Raw genomic sequence first — 14,341 nt, 5'->3', positions numbered from 1 at the left:
GTGATTTCTACGTTTCCTACACCCCACGATTTAGCACTCACGTCGATTTATGACACTAAAAATTTTGTGAAATTATTTTATTACACATTAATTTCGCCAACGAAGAGCTAGCAAGCAGGCGTCATCCGTAATGTGTGTGGGCTGTCTGAAAAATTGTATATAAAAACCGAAAACGAATCAATCACACTTGTAATTTGTCACTCTTTAAGTCCATACACCCGACGACTGTTGGCGCGCTCCAACGCATTCCACACGGATTTATTTTTATAGAATGTTTGTTGCCACTTTCGCTTTCCCCCTTCCATTGTGTGGGGGGGAACTCTATGGAGCGTTGCGCCTACTTGTTGCCAATGTGTGAGATCACACGATTTTTCAAAACTATTTAATGTGTCATTAATTAAAGTGAAAATAGACACTACAAACATTTATTTGTCGTTTGGAGAATTATGCACTGACAGCTGTACGGCCGCGGCTGTATGGTGGCACCGTTGTTGCGGAATTAGGTGAGACATGAGCATTAGCTTGAAAATTAGTTTAATTGAGAAGGGGGAGAGCTATACAGCTTTTACAACAACAACCTTTTTTTGGGAGTGCTGGCAAGAATTGACATATTATTTGGGGTTTAGTAAGGTGATAAAAGAAAATTAGTCTAGTCGGTTATTATTTGTAGCCCTAAAGAGCGTGCGAAAGCATTAATTGTAGCTGAAAAGAAATCAGATTCATAGCGACTTCTTCATGGACATTGTGAATTTGGATGGTAAGGTCTGAACTGATCTGCCAGGTCCTGATTTTAAAGATCCGAAGGAAACTCTAAAACGATCCGAAGGAAACTAGAAAACCTAATTCTGTAAAATACTGGAATGATAAGAATAGATCTAAAATTGCCGATAGATCTAAGACAGTTCTAGGACTGAAAGTAATGAACGGGTAAGGAAGTATAACTTCAAATAACTTCAAATGTAAAGGACTAAAGTTCGAAGTGAATACAGATGGTTTTAGTGGATATTTTTGCATAAGAACAATGAACTACAATTCGAAGCTCTGTACTTGGTTCCTCAATCTTTTACTCCTATTATTTCAAGGACTCTTTCGCACAAAGGCTCAGTTTTAAGGCAAAATTACATTGTTCGTGCTTTTCATTGGTTAATGCAACGTGATTTGGCTTGACACTTGGGTTTAAACACTATGTATAGGGGAAGTACCCCAGAAATCATTATTATCATGGTCTGAAATCGATAGTTCATTGACTCTAAAAGCAAGTAACTAACTGTAAAGCTAATGAGTAAATAAAATACAACACTCTCACTCTCCCCTCTTCAACTCCGAACAATTAAAACGTTGTGGCAAGTCATGTTGCACATAATTTTGTACATTGCTGCTGTTCACATAACGAATTTTGCGAAATTGTCCTAATAGAAAATTAATTAAAACCTCCGCCATCCAAAACAATTATTGGTTTATTTACATTTTGAAATTTATATGCGTGGTCACGTTGGAGTGTAAAATCAATAAACAAAATTGCCTTTTATTGCCTCCTCCACTAGCTGCTGGATGCGGCATGATTATTTGAACGGCGGCAGTTGGTGCCTCAACTCCGGCAACAACATCAGGCAAATGTGCATTACGAATGAATGTTTCAGCAAATTCAATCATTCATCCCTCACATGACGACACAGCCGTTGATGGCCATCACTGACACGCTGCTTGCAACCGTTGCAAATGCATTTCATTAATCACGAGGCAATGAAGCTTCGCTGCTGCCGGGTACACTTTGGTTTGACCAATTGTTTTAATTCCAATTTCCATTGCATATTCGATTTTCATATGTGGTATGTGGTGGCTTAAGGCTTTGCATTGCATGTGGGTGTAGTTGCCACAGCGTTTGCCGCCGCCGCCTGTCTGTGTTTATCTTGATATAATGAACTGCTGGTGTTATTTTATGTTTGTCGCATGTATGTAACATCGATTTGTTGATTAATTTATTGCACTCACGATAACACTTAATTTTCAAATAGCAACAACAACCACAATACATAAATATTTACCGCTATAAAAACAGCTGCAACATTGTTGCCGAGTTAATATAAGCAGTTAAATGTGTTTTTATGGATTTTTAATGAAGTCGCTGGGTAATTACTCCAAAGGCATTAAAATCGCGGACATTTTTTTTTTTTTGGTTTATTTAATTTTAGTGCTTCACTAAGTAGCATAATTAGTTATGGCACTTGAATTCAATATATCTTAATTTAGTTGAGAAGGGTTGCATTGAGCTTGAGAATTAGCGGCAGTTCTGCATTCCAGCGCTTTTTATGTGCGAGGAGATAAAAAATAAATACACATAGTAGGATCTGGTATAAGACTTCATTATATACTTCAAGGGCTTTATTCTTACGGAGTATTAGTTAGAAGTAAGTATTCGAACTTATTACTTATATGAGACTCAAAGACTTCAGTGATATAATATAAAATTAACTTCATAAAACGGTTGAGAATTACAGAAAAAAACGATAACAATGAATATATCTTATAAAAACTATATGTAATAGCCACAACAATCGAACTGTCAAGCTTTCACGGAGGTCCACTAGTCATTGGATGGTCATGCTGTTGATAGTACACGAGTTAGTATCGACAGTTATTCGAGTAAAACTTACAGATATCGATAGGGCTAACCAAAAGAAAACAGGAAGATGAGAGAACCCGAAATGTAGTCCATTAACTTGAAAAATCATTTCATAAAAATTCTTTAGTAGTTTGGAGCTCACAGGAGCTTACAGCTTGAAGATACTTCAATTGTGAGATAACCACGAAACATATTCCAAAAATTTAATGATAGTCTCCAAAAACGTTCTGCAAGATATAAGCTCCACATTACAATAATGTTTGAGGCTGAGGACTAAGTACCATTTTCGAAATTAAGCTCTACATAAATCTCTCGAGGATCTAGTCTCCCGAAATATTCTACAAGATAAAAGCTCCATATAAAAATAATAAATTTTTGAAGCCGCGGACTAAGTACGTTTTTCAAAAATGAATCTCTCTGTAAATCTCTTGAGAAGCCAAGTCAGTGATATAATCCATATGAGAATACTTGTTGATACTTCGAGGCAAGTACTCCTTCGAGATTAGGCTCTACATAAATCTCTTGAAGACCTAGAGCCAATTCATTACCAGAACTACATATATATTTTACCGTTACATAAGGCATTTTTATGAATCCTCTTAAAATGTTGACCACTCAAGACAAGTCCAGCCGCCAGCTTACACTTCGCATTCAACAAAGAACAGCTACTTAACCTAATCGAAGCTGTAAACTTTTTTATTGCATTTTTTTCACACTCCGTGCGTTGCATGCAAACACTTGGAAGTGCAACAAGCCAGCCAGCAAATTTTCACACTCATAAATTCTTCAACTGTCCATACGCATGATGCAATAAAGGTCATTGGGCCCATTAAGAATCGACTGTTAATTAAATCATTAACTTCATACAAATGTGTTGTTGTTGTTGCGGTCAATGATGAAGGCTAACTGCCGGCTGTGAACTGCAGTGAGTAGACTGGCTTCGCATTGACCAATGTCTCAACTGAACTCAGCGCTGAATGCGGAATGCGTGCTTACAGCAACTGTGTGGGAGATTGTCGCGACGACGAAGGCTTGTCACTGGACGGCAGGCGTTTGGAGATTTATGGGGGTATACAACGGTGCATATGTATGTTTGTATATGTGAGGATCTATGTATGAGATAACCTCGCAAATTGCCCATAATGTGGCGTCAACTGATCGTGAGTGATCGTGAGTGTATAACGGCAGTGCGAAAATATATTAAAGTAATGTGAAAAGAGTGAGAGAAGAAGAGGAAACTGAAGAAGATAAAATGCAAACGCAAAACAAAAAATAAAAAACGGAGAAGCACCAAGAATCGTGCTGAGAAGTGTCAGTGAAGAGTTGAGCGCTTTGAGGGAAATCGAGGTGGCTTGGAAGTAAAGACAGTGTTCCAAAGTTGTTGTTATATATGTATCTCTAGTATATATGTGAGCGGTGAGCAAAAGTTCAACTATGCTCTAAATTAAATGGCGCTAATTGTGTCGGGCGAAACATGGAATGTCGGCGTCTTACGAAGGTGAAGCATCAGTGAGTTATCTGCTAGATATAGTGTACCTAGAACTAGCTTCAGCCGGGTGTAAGTGATGCACCGCTATACGAGTACATGGCATAGTGATAAATGCAAGTGCGATTCGTGCCAATTCAATTAGCGCGCATGCGCGTAGTTCAACGGGAAAATAATTATGGCAAACCGAATGGAGAAAAGATTGTTTCCGCGACGCGGCAGTAAAGAACAAAGGAGGAGAGTGGTGCAAATGAAGCTAGTGCGAGTGCTGGTGAAGTGAGGCGTAGAACTTGTTGCTGCAACACATATGAGTATATATGCGCTGCGCTTGGTGTTTGTTGCACAAATCTGTGTGAAGCGAAGGAAAAATTAATAATTTCTTGACGCCATTAAAAAAAGTCTCAACTTCCAAATGAATTCCTGGAAACGTGACAAAACAACAAATCGTGGCAGCAGCGTAGCGAACGCGTGATTGGAGACCTGAATATATGTATATCGGTAATATGTGGTCTAGCGCTGCAGTCTGTCTCAGTGGCAGGCTTTTGCCTTTCTTTTGCGACAGTTTCTACTTGAGCATTGCAAGCGCTACATATGCTCTTTTTTTCTTGCACTTTGCTTTCGTCATTTCATGCATACTCCACTGAACAGCCGTCGCCTACACGCCTAAAAGTGTGCTAAATTTCCAGGAATGCGTTAAGCAGCGAAGTTGCGCATATTTGCGGTCACTTTACACGCTGTTTTTTTACAGTTAGTTATTTTTCTTCGACATTCTTAATGCATGCAAAATCGTAAAATGCGAAGCTTGACTCTTGAACTATGTATGTATATAAGAATCGACCAGACTTTCCTGGAATACAATAAACAAACAACTCGTTGCATTTGCGCAATAAACAAACCCATTCGCAGTGGGCGCTCAGCATTTGTCCACTTATAGACTTATTGACTAGGTGTAGAATGTCATAAAGTTAAAATGACATTTAAATAGCCAACCGCTAGACCATTAATTATGACATTACAAATGTCACTTTTGCATTCAAAAAACCGCTGTCTGTCTCACGCGTCTCATAAACTTCGAGAAATTGCGTACATTTTCTAATTGCAATCGTCAATTTTTCACTTTCAAATGCAACATGACGCGTTAAACAGCAGCGTAATGTCTGTCATGCGATAAATAACACTTTAATTATTTATGTGTCTCTGTGTGTGTGGTGTGTCAAAACTCAATTTGTTTGAGAAATTTATGCGTATACATTTACGGGTGCTGATATGGGAAGCGTAATTAGAGAAATTAAAAATTTGACTTTTGAAAACTCAGAAATTGCATTTTTGAGTTACAATTATTGCAGAAAAGAAGAAGAAAGAATAAAATGCTTGACTATTCTCTCAGAGAATAGATTGATTATTAATTTTGAACTAATTCAGTAAGGTAAAGATATGAGGTATGTATATATATAAGTTAGTTAAATATTTAATGGAAAATCCAAAAAAAAATTTTTTCAAAATTTGAAAAATATTACTGGAGACTAGATCTTAGAGAGATTTATAGAGATTTTAATTCTGAAAAACGTACTTAGTCCTTGGCATGTAAATTTAGAGAAATGTGGAGATTTTATATTGTAGAATGATTCAATTTTCTTAAATTTTTGGAATATGTTTCGTAGTTATCTCACAATTGAAGGATCTTCAAGCTGTAAGCTGCAGTGAGCTCTAAACTACCGAAAAATAGTTATGAAATTACTTTTCAAGTTCATAGACTACATTTCGGGGTCTCTCATCAAGGGAGGAGACTTTCTGTTTTCTTTTGGTTAGCCCTATTGTAATTTGTTTCTCGAATAACTGTCGATACCAACTCGTGTGTGATCATCCAAAGCTTAGTGGACCTCCGTGAAAGTAGAAAGCTCGATTTTTATGGCTATTAAATATGATATCTCTAAATTTTGTTCACTGTTTTCATTTTCTTCTGAAATTCTCAACCGTTTTGTGAAGTTAAGCCTTAAGTCTCTGAAGCCTTTGAGTCTCATAAAAGTAATAAGTTCCAATCCCAACTCCTCCGAATGGAAAAAATGCTTAATAATGTAGCGAAGAATTCTTCCAGACCCTACTGCACATATATATATTTTTGTTTCCCTGCATATAAAAAACGCTGGAATGCAGAACTGCCGCTAATCCTCAAGCTTTGATGCAACGCTTCTCAACTAAATTAAAATATATTGAATTCTGAGTTTTTTTAGTGTTTTACGAATACCTGATAGTGCATTAAGTGATGGACAAAAAATCAATCTTTTTATATTTTTTTTCTAACTTTTTTTGCATTTTTTTTTAACTTTTTTCAAATTTTTTTTCTTCAAATTTTTTTTTTCAAAATTTTTAATTTGTATTATTTGATAGCTAAAGCTGTAAGCCATCGACGCACAAATTTTTAAAATGCTATATTAATTATAAGTAAAATTGTGAGCGCTCAAGTTGAACGATCTGCAACTTTGAATTTACGAATTTTATCAATTTTCAACCAGAATTTGTAAGTTTTTAATGGAAAAATTTAAATTTTCTTAAACTAGAATCGTTTCGCTTTCAAAAACCGAGGACAACATGAAAATATTCCGAAAATTATAGCAGTTATGAATGTAAGCTTTGCGAGTTAACTTGTGTAAACAATTTTGTTTTCTGAGTTTTTTACGAATACCTGATAGTGTACTAAATGTTAGACAGAACAATTTTTTCAACTTTTTTTTGCATTTTATTTCAAACCTTTTTTCAAAATTGTTTTCCTCAAAAAAAATTTTTTTTTTCAAAATTTGCAATTTTGTATTATTTGATAGCTGAAGCTAAATTTTTTTCCAAATTTATATTTTATATTTTTTTCTAAATTTTTTTCCAAATTTTTGTTTTATATTTTTTTTCAAAAATTTCAAAATTTATAATTTAGTTTAATTTCAAAGCTGAAGCCTTAAGCTAGCCACACGCAAATTTTTAAGTTGTTAGATTGAATACAGAGTGAGTTATGAGCGCCCCAGTTGAAAGGTCTCCAAATTTAAATTTCTATTTTTTATAATTTTTCAACCACAAATTTTAAAATCTTAATACAAAAATATAAATTTTCCTAAACTACAAGCATTGAGCTTTCAAATACCGAAAACTGCTTGAAAGTATTCGCAAAAATAAAACAGTTATGCGCTACAGCTACGCAAGTTTACTTAAAAAAAAAGTTGGATTTTTGAGTTTTTTGTGCTTTTTCGCCAAAAAGTCCATTTGAGATGGTTCATTGGACGCACAAAAGCCATGTCAATAATGCAACTGCATATTTGACGTGCCACATTTAATTTGCTTTCCGTGTTTACAGCAACAACAGCAAACACTTAAAGGCACAAACAACTCGAAATTTGGCGCATAATAAATGGCACAGCTGACAGCACAGCGTTGCCACACTACAGCAAACACACACACACATATACAAATGAAATGCGCATAATAATTTAGTGTTGCAGCGTCAAACGGCGTGTAAATAGCTGCGTTTGCACTTAATTAATAAAACATTTGCCACTTTTCGCTACTCCACAGGTTCGGGGTGGAGGGGGAGGTGTTTGGGGCGCTACAGCAAGCGCAAAAGAAGTAGTAAATATGCACTTGGCCAGACAGACGTCTCAAATGCACGCGTGCAGGTGTGTGTGTGTGAGCGACTGCACTGTATTTATGACACTTGTTGCAACATGGCAGGCATGGCACGTGTGTGTGTGCATGTGTGCGTGCGAAGTGCGTGATTTTATTTTCCTAACTCAATTTACATGTTTTTTACTGCCGCAATTTGCTGATTTCATATTTTGTTTTTATTCACCAACACTACACAACTTGACTTTATTTCCATTTGCATGCAACAATTTGGTTGCAAAATGCATTTGTTGCAAATTCGCGTGCGTAAGTCATTTTTTTCTTTTCAAATATTTATTTTAGAAATAATTTTATGCATTTTTTTGCGTTCATTTCCATTTTCCTGACTTGTTTACATGCAACCTTTCCGTTTATATGCTTATTATATGCGGCAAGTTGATATGTGAAATGTGTTTTTATGCATACAATTAGTTTGCATGCTCACCGAAAGTATCTCAGCGTTACGCACAAGTGTCAACACATTGATTTACACGTATCAGTTTACATGGTGTCGGCAGCGGGTGCATTGCAACATGATGCCAGTCATTTGTGGCACGCTTGTTCCCCCATAGATATGTTGCAAGCGTAAAAATTGTCATTAATATTGTTTCTACTGGTTAGTGGTGACTATATAAATTAGCTGTTCGCATGATAAATAGTCTGTGGCACGCTGTTGGACAACAACAAGCTTGTTTTGCGAAATTTAATTGAGTTATTTATTGCAATCAGCGATGATAGTTTTGGAAAAGTTGGAAATTTTTATGAGTAGAGGGTGGGTTTGACAGCGACAACTGAGAAAATATGGTGGGAGAGAAATACAGGAGGCTTTCGGACAAAAAAAATCAAAATTTAGGTTTGATTTTAGGTTAGGTTCGATTTTGAGGTTAAGTCCTATAATGAATGCTGAGTTCTGAAATTATAACCAATTGTATACAATCTTAATATAAAAATAATTCTTCCAAGGACCACCCTCTCTCAAAGCGCATTTATGAAATCTTAAGATCATCTTCAGAACCTTTAAAAACTCAAAATTCGTTCGTCGCTTCTCAAGATCGTCACTGAAACATCTGAAATTACTAAGTTCAATTACAATAACCATGACATTACAACAACAACACAATTTTAGGTTAGCTTAGATTTTAGGTTAAGTTCGAAAGTGACTCGTGAGTTCTAATGTCCTATGAATTTGAAATTGACATAACCTAACTTTCTATTACATCAAACTTTATATACCAAGTTTCATGTTTTATCGACACCGTATATCTCAAAAAGCATTCGTGAAATCTTAAGATCATCCTCTAAAAAAAACAAAATTCGTTCCTAGCAACTCAAGATCGTTCCTGGAACACCTGTATAAAACAACAACACATTACAAGTAGCAAAAATCTCTGCTTGAACCCAACCCAAATCCATATCTTACAGAAAACAGAAGCTTCTTAAGTCTTCATTATTCACAGACACCTTACTAAAACAAGTGGTAAGTGCTTAAAACTCATTGTTCAACGGAAAAAACACACACCTCTAAAATATTAATTAAAAAATTCCTCACTTTATTTTTACAAGAATTTACGTAGTATCTTCTTACTCATTCTCATTTCTCACCACAATCTCATCGCTTTTACGTAAGCAATTGAAATCATGCGGAAATTAAATGAATTCGGTAACGAGATCAAGAGCTAGATTAGATTATTTGGTAATAAAAAAGCAACAAAAACAATTAATTATGTTTAGAAAATATAAATTTAATAATTGGCTCGGAGTAATTGTGTGCTGAAAATAATGTAAACAAAGCCATACTTTTTATTTTTGTTTTTTATTTGACACTTAAGAAATTCCAATCAGATTTAGCTGTCATGGCTACTGATCGAGTAGCTGATAGTTAATGACGTCCATACTTGGATAAACACTATAAAATCAACTATTTGCAAACTATTATTATCACATGTAAATTAAAATGTGGTTCGAGGAAAAATAAATAATGAAAAAATGTTAATAAATTGCAAAAATAATTTAAAAAATAAATAATAAATTTACAGTGGTGTCTTTTGGTGTATTTTTGGTGGTAAAAACTGCATTAAAATACTAGTGGATTTCAAGCAATTTGACTATAACTTCATGTAGATACGAGATTTGTTAAGAAATTTCATATATTTTTAAAATAAATCCACTTTTGTAAATAAAAACTAAGCAATAATATAAATTGTTGCCTACATTTAGGCGCATTTACAATATTTTAACAAAGGCATACACATTTCCTGTGAAAAATTGAAAATAACCATCGGGTTTCTTTGGAATTATTTGAATAAAGGGCAATTTTCCCTACAAAAAATACTCAAATATATACTTTTTGTCTTTTGATGTATTTTTGGTGGTAAAAACTGCATTAAAATACTAGTGGATTTCAAGCAAATTGACTATAACTTCATGTAGATACGAGTCTTGGTTAGAAATTTCATATATTTTTAAAATAAATCCACTTTTGTAAATAAAAACTAAGCAATAATATAAAATGTTGTCTACATTTAGGCGCATTTACAATATTTTAACAAAGACAAACACCTTTTCTATTTGAAAATAACTGTCGCGCTTCTTTGTAAGAAGAAAGAAAGAAGAAAGTGTTATTTTTTCTCCAAAAAAGACTAAAATATAAACTTCCATTTCAAGAACCTCTACTACTAATAAAATAAGACAAAATCACAACCTCATTAGTATAATTTTCCTATATCTTGCCCCATTGTGCAAATATTTCACAGCAAAGGTGTTGAAGTGCCACCACAGCCAGCTACATTGTTTGCTCTTATTCGTAAAGGGTGATTTTTTAAGAGCTTGATAACTTTTTTAAAAAAAAAACGCATAAAATTTGCAAAATCTCATCGGTTCTTTATTTGAAACGTTAGATTGGTTCATGACATTTACTTTTTGAAGATAATTTCATTTAAATGTTGACCGCGGCTGCGTCTTAGGTGGTCCATTCGGAAAGTCCAATTTTGGGCAACTTTTTCGAGCATTTCGGCCGGAATAGCCCGAATTTCTTCGGAAATGTTGTCTTCCAAAGCTGGAATAGTTGCTGGCTTATTTCTGTAGACTTTAGACTTGACGTAGCCCCACAAAAAATAGTCTAAAGGCGTTAAATCGCATGATCTTGGTGGCCAACTTACGGGTCCATTTCTTGAGATGAATTGTTCTCCGAAGTTTTCCCTCAAAATGGCCATAGAATCGCGAGCTGTGTGGCATGTAGCGCCATCTTGTTGAAACCACATGTCAACCAAGTTCAGTTCTTCCATTTTTGGCAACAAAAAGTTTGTTAGCATCGAACGATAGCGATCGCCATTCACCGTAACGTTGCGTCCAACAGCATCTTTGAAAAAATACGGTCCAATGATTCCACCAGCGTACAAACCACACCAAACAGTGCATTTTTCGGGATGCATGGGCAGTTCTTGAACGGCTTCTGGTTGCTCTTCACCCCAAATGCGGCAATTTTGCTTATTTACGTAGCCATTCAATATGTTATTATGTAGACCATAAATCGGACGTAAAGCGCGAAACACATTTCGAACCGAACACTGATTTTGGTAATAAAATTCAATGATTTGCAAGCGTTGCTCGTTAGTAAGTCTATTCATGATGAAATGTCAAAGCATACTGAGCATCTTTCTCTTTGACACCATGTCTGAAATCCCACGTGATCTGTCAAATACTAATGCATGAAAATCCTAACCTCAAAAAAATCACCCGTTATTTGTTTTCTTTTTTCTTTTCGTACCGCACGAGTGGGGTATTGAACTTCGCAATGTTTTGGTACGTGGTCGTAAACGCCATTGGTAGGCGCACAAAATAAAAACAAATACGTGTAAAAGGCTCGTATGTGAAAGCAACAACAACATTATTAATAAATATCTACACATAGGTGGTATTATAGGAAGCGAGCAAAGCCATCAAGCGCACAGGCACAAGAAGACGAGAACATGAGAACCTTAACAGCGGCCGCCAACAAGTGCGCCAAGCGACCAACGAACACACTCCAATAAGTGAAGCACTTGAAAAAACCACTTGAGATAGATTGATAGGTGACTACTGCCAGGGTTCAATATACAGACCATCTATCCAAGCAACATTTCAAGCAGCAGCGAAGAGTTTCGAAGCACAAGCAAACGCACTCACGAGTGTTGTTATTATTGTTTCAATTTGTTCACTGTTTTTCCACATTTTTTTTTATTTTTGCTTTACAAAATTTAGCATTTTGCGCTGAGATTTCAGTGTTGCTTCATTTTTTTACATTTTTCGCATTTTGTTGTTGTTGCTGCTGTGCGCAAATTATTGTTACATGTCGTATGTAGAGTACTTGTGGCAACGAACAAGAGCAACTTTCAAGATTGTTGCAAGTTCAGTGCGCTTCCAGGCATGCACCAAGTGCTTGCGGCCCTCAACTGCTGTCAGTGCTTGGCTGCTGCCGTACGCTGCTTGCCACATGATGTAATGCAAAAGGCGCCTAGCAGCCACTGGACCGCTGCTCCGCCAACCAGCCAGCGCTTTTGTCGTCCATCCACGGCACACAGCCTAGTCAACCTAGTGTTGGTGTTGGTGGTGGTGGTGGTAATTAAATTTATGCGCGTCGCTCTAACTACAGTTGGCTTTTTATTTCATATTTTCCAGCAATCAGTGAGCTCATATTTCAAAAGAAATTTATTCCACACACACACACACACACATGAGTCCAGCACTGTATTGAGAAAATGGCAATCTAGCCTTTCGGCTGGCGTTATTTATGTGTATGTTGCAACTTCAACGTTGGTGAAGGCGAGCGGCGAGCGGCGCTGTCATTATTATTGTTGCACGTTTGTGCATTTTTCAAGGCGTGCAAATTCCACTTGAGCGCCAAGCGGCTTGACGCACTGATTGACTTACTGACTGCTTTGACCGCCAACAATGGGTACTCGGCTGCTGCGGCCTCTTTTTTTGCTGGCTGCGACCACAATCTACTTTGGTCTGCGCTACTGCTCCGGCGAGTCAGTTGCCGGTGATGCGTCACTTTTTAGGTGGAAACTCCTTGAAAGTGAAGTGATTTCATACAACAACTCTCGATGGTTAGAATATCATTTTTTATGCGTTAAAGCTTTTGTTTGCACTCTGTCGTAGATATCTAGTAGGAGTTGGTCGCAGTAACAGTTTCAGCTGCAGGTTGTTGGTGATTTTGTTTGTAATACCTCTTTTCATAATTTTTTCGCTTTGGTGCGAGAGTTGAGTTATTCCCACACCCTCATAGCTACATTTTTTAATTATGAGTTTTAGTATCACTGTAGTAGACATTACATATATAGACTCTTTGAAGTGTCAAATCAAATAATAATATTCCCAAAATAAATTCACGAAACTCTAGAAACTACCCAAGTATTCTTGAAAATAGCGTCTCTGTAAGCAGCAAACATCTTTATCTAAAGTCAATCTGTTGTAGAAACTTTCTCACTATTTCAAACTTTATTCAGTTACCAGTTCCAGCGCTATCTGTCGGAGCTTTTCTCAAGCTGAACTCGTTCAGCATAGTTACCTTAATGATCGAACGAACTATTAGTTCTAATATGACCTTAGAATTACTTCGAATTGTGTAAAAAAATATATATGTACTTGATAATCAACTTCTGAACTATAAAATCCAAGTATTGGTTATAAATTTCTTTAACATTCTTTCTTGGAACTTTGAAAATATCATTGTCTTACTAAGGAAAATTTAATATTTATTTCATTGCAGAAAATATAACGATAGTCGGCCTCCCGGACTATGTGAACAACAATCTCAAAATAGCACTGTACGCAAAAGAAACACAACGGTATCTGTGTTTCAACGATCAGTGGAAACTAGTTGGAATGGTAAGTGGCTAGTAAAATAACCCAAATTTTAATTAAATTTACTTTTAGGGAGGGTAGCCACTGTAGATTTATATTGAAATGATAAAGTGTGTTTTTTGTATCTTAAAAATGTCTGGGGAACTAAAAATCCTTAGATTAATTTCTGTAATAGAAAACTTTTTCTCAATTAATTTCATAATCATTCAAAGCAGAATAGGGATATAAAAAACTGGTGCGTGGAGTTCCTACGCTTTATACTTCTTAGAAGTATAAGCACTGTGTACAGAAATGATCCTGTGAAGTCTTAACTTTTCAACGGCCAACGCAGAGTATTTCAACCAAAAGTCACAAAATAGTTGAGAATTCGCAGAAATGAAACAGAAACGAAAGAAAAGTAATGCGCAAGCATACAATCATGTATACGTATACGTATGCGTATACATTAAACATTGTTCTACAAAAACAATAATTGCTCAAATAGCATAGGCATGGCAAGTACTTTAATTTCTCTAGTTTACTGTCATTCACTCTCTCTCTCGCGTTAATTGTTCAACGCTATTCCCTCTCCACTAAAGCGTTAAACAATTATCGCAACCTTTTCCGAAGTCGTATAAGAAGTATAACTTCAAAAGAGGCATTGACGTTGTCTCCAACTATTCATATCCATTCGACAGTTTGACAGCTGTTTTGCTGACGTCACATTAGCGAATTCTAATAGGCGTCCATCGGGTTTGAAAATA

General features: G+C 35.9%; 2 protein-coding genes across 5 annotated transcripts in view; one reads left to right on the top strand and one right to left on the bottom strand.

The window, feature by feature from the left end:
- Positions 1-14,341, bottom strand: part of LOC105215641 (double-strand break repair protein MRE11) — a 92,774-nt gene that overhangs the window by 35,693 nt on the left and 42,740 nt on the right. The window lies entirely within an intron of this gene.
- LOC105215648 (probable serine/threonine-protein kinase DDB_G0267686) overlaps positions 1-14,341 on the top strand; it is a 159,400-nt gene that overhangs the window by 130,494 nt on the left and 14,565 nt on the right. For all 4 annotated transcript variants that reach the window (XM_054234878.1, XM_054234876.1, XM_054234877.1 and 1 more), the window contains one exon: positions 13,504-13,622. In XM_054234878.1, coding sequence (XP_054090853.1) covers positions 13,504-13,622 — 119 coding nt within the window. The remainder of the gene's footprint in view (positions 1-13,503; positions 13,623-14,341) is intronic.

This window comes from Zeugodacus cucurbitae, chromosome 6 (assembly GCF_028554725.1).
Source record: "Zeugodacus cucurbitae isolate PBARC_wt_2022May chromosome 6, idZeuCucr1.2, whole genome shotgun sequence".
Taxonomy (NCBI): domain Eukaryota; kingdom Metazoa; phylum Arthropoda; class Insecta; order Diptera; family Tephritidae; genus Zeugodacus; species Zeugodacus cucurbitae.
Note: the sequence above shows the minus strand (reverse complement) of the source record. Positions and strands in the feature narration are given on the sequence as shown.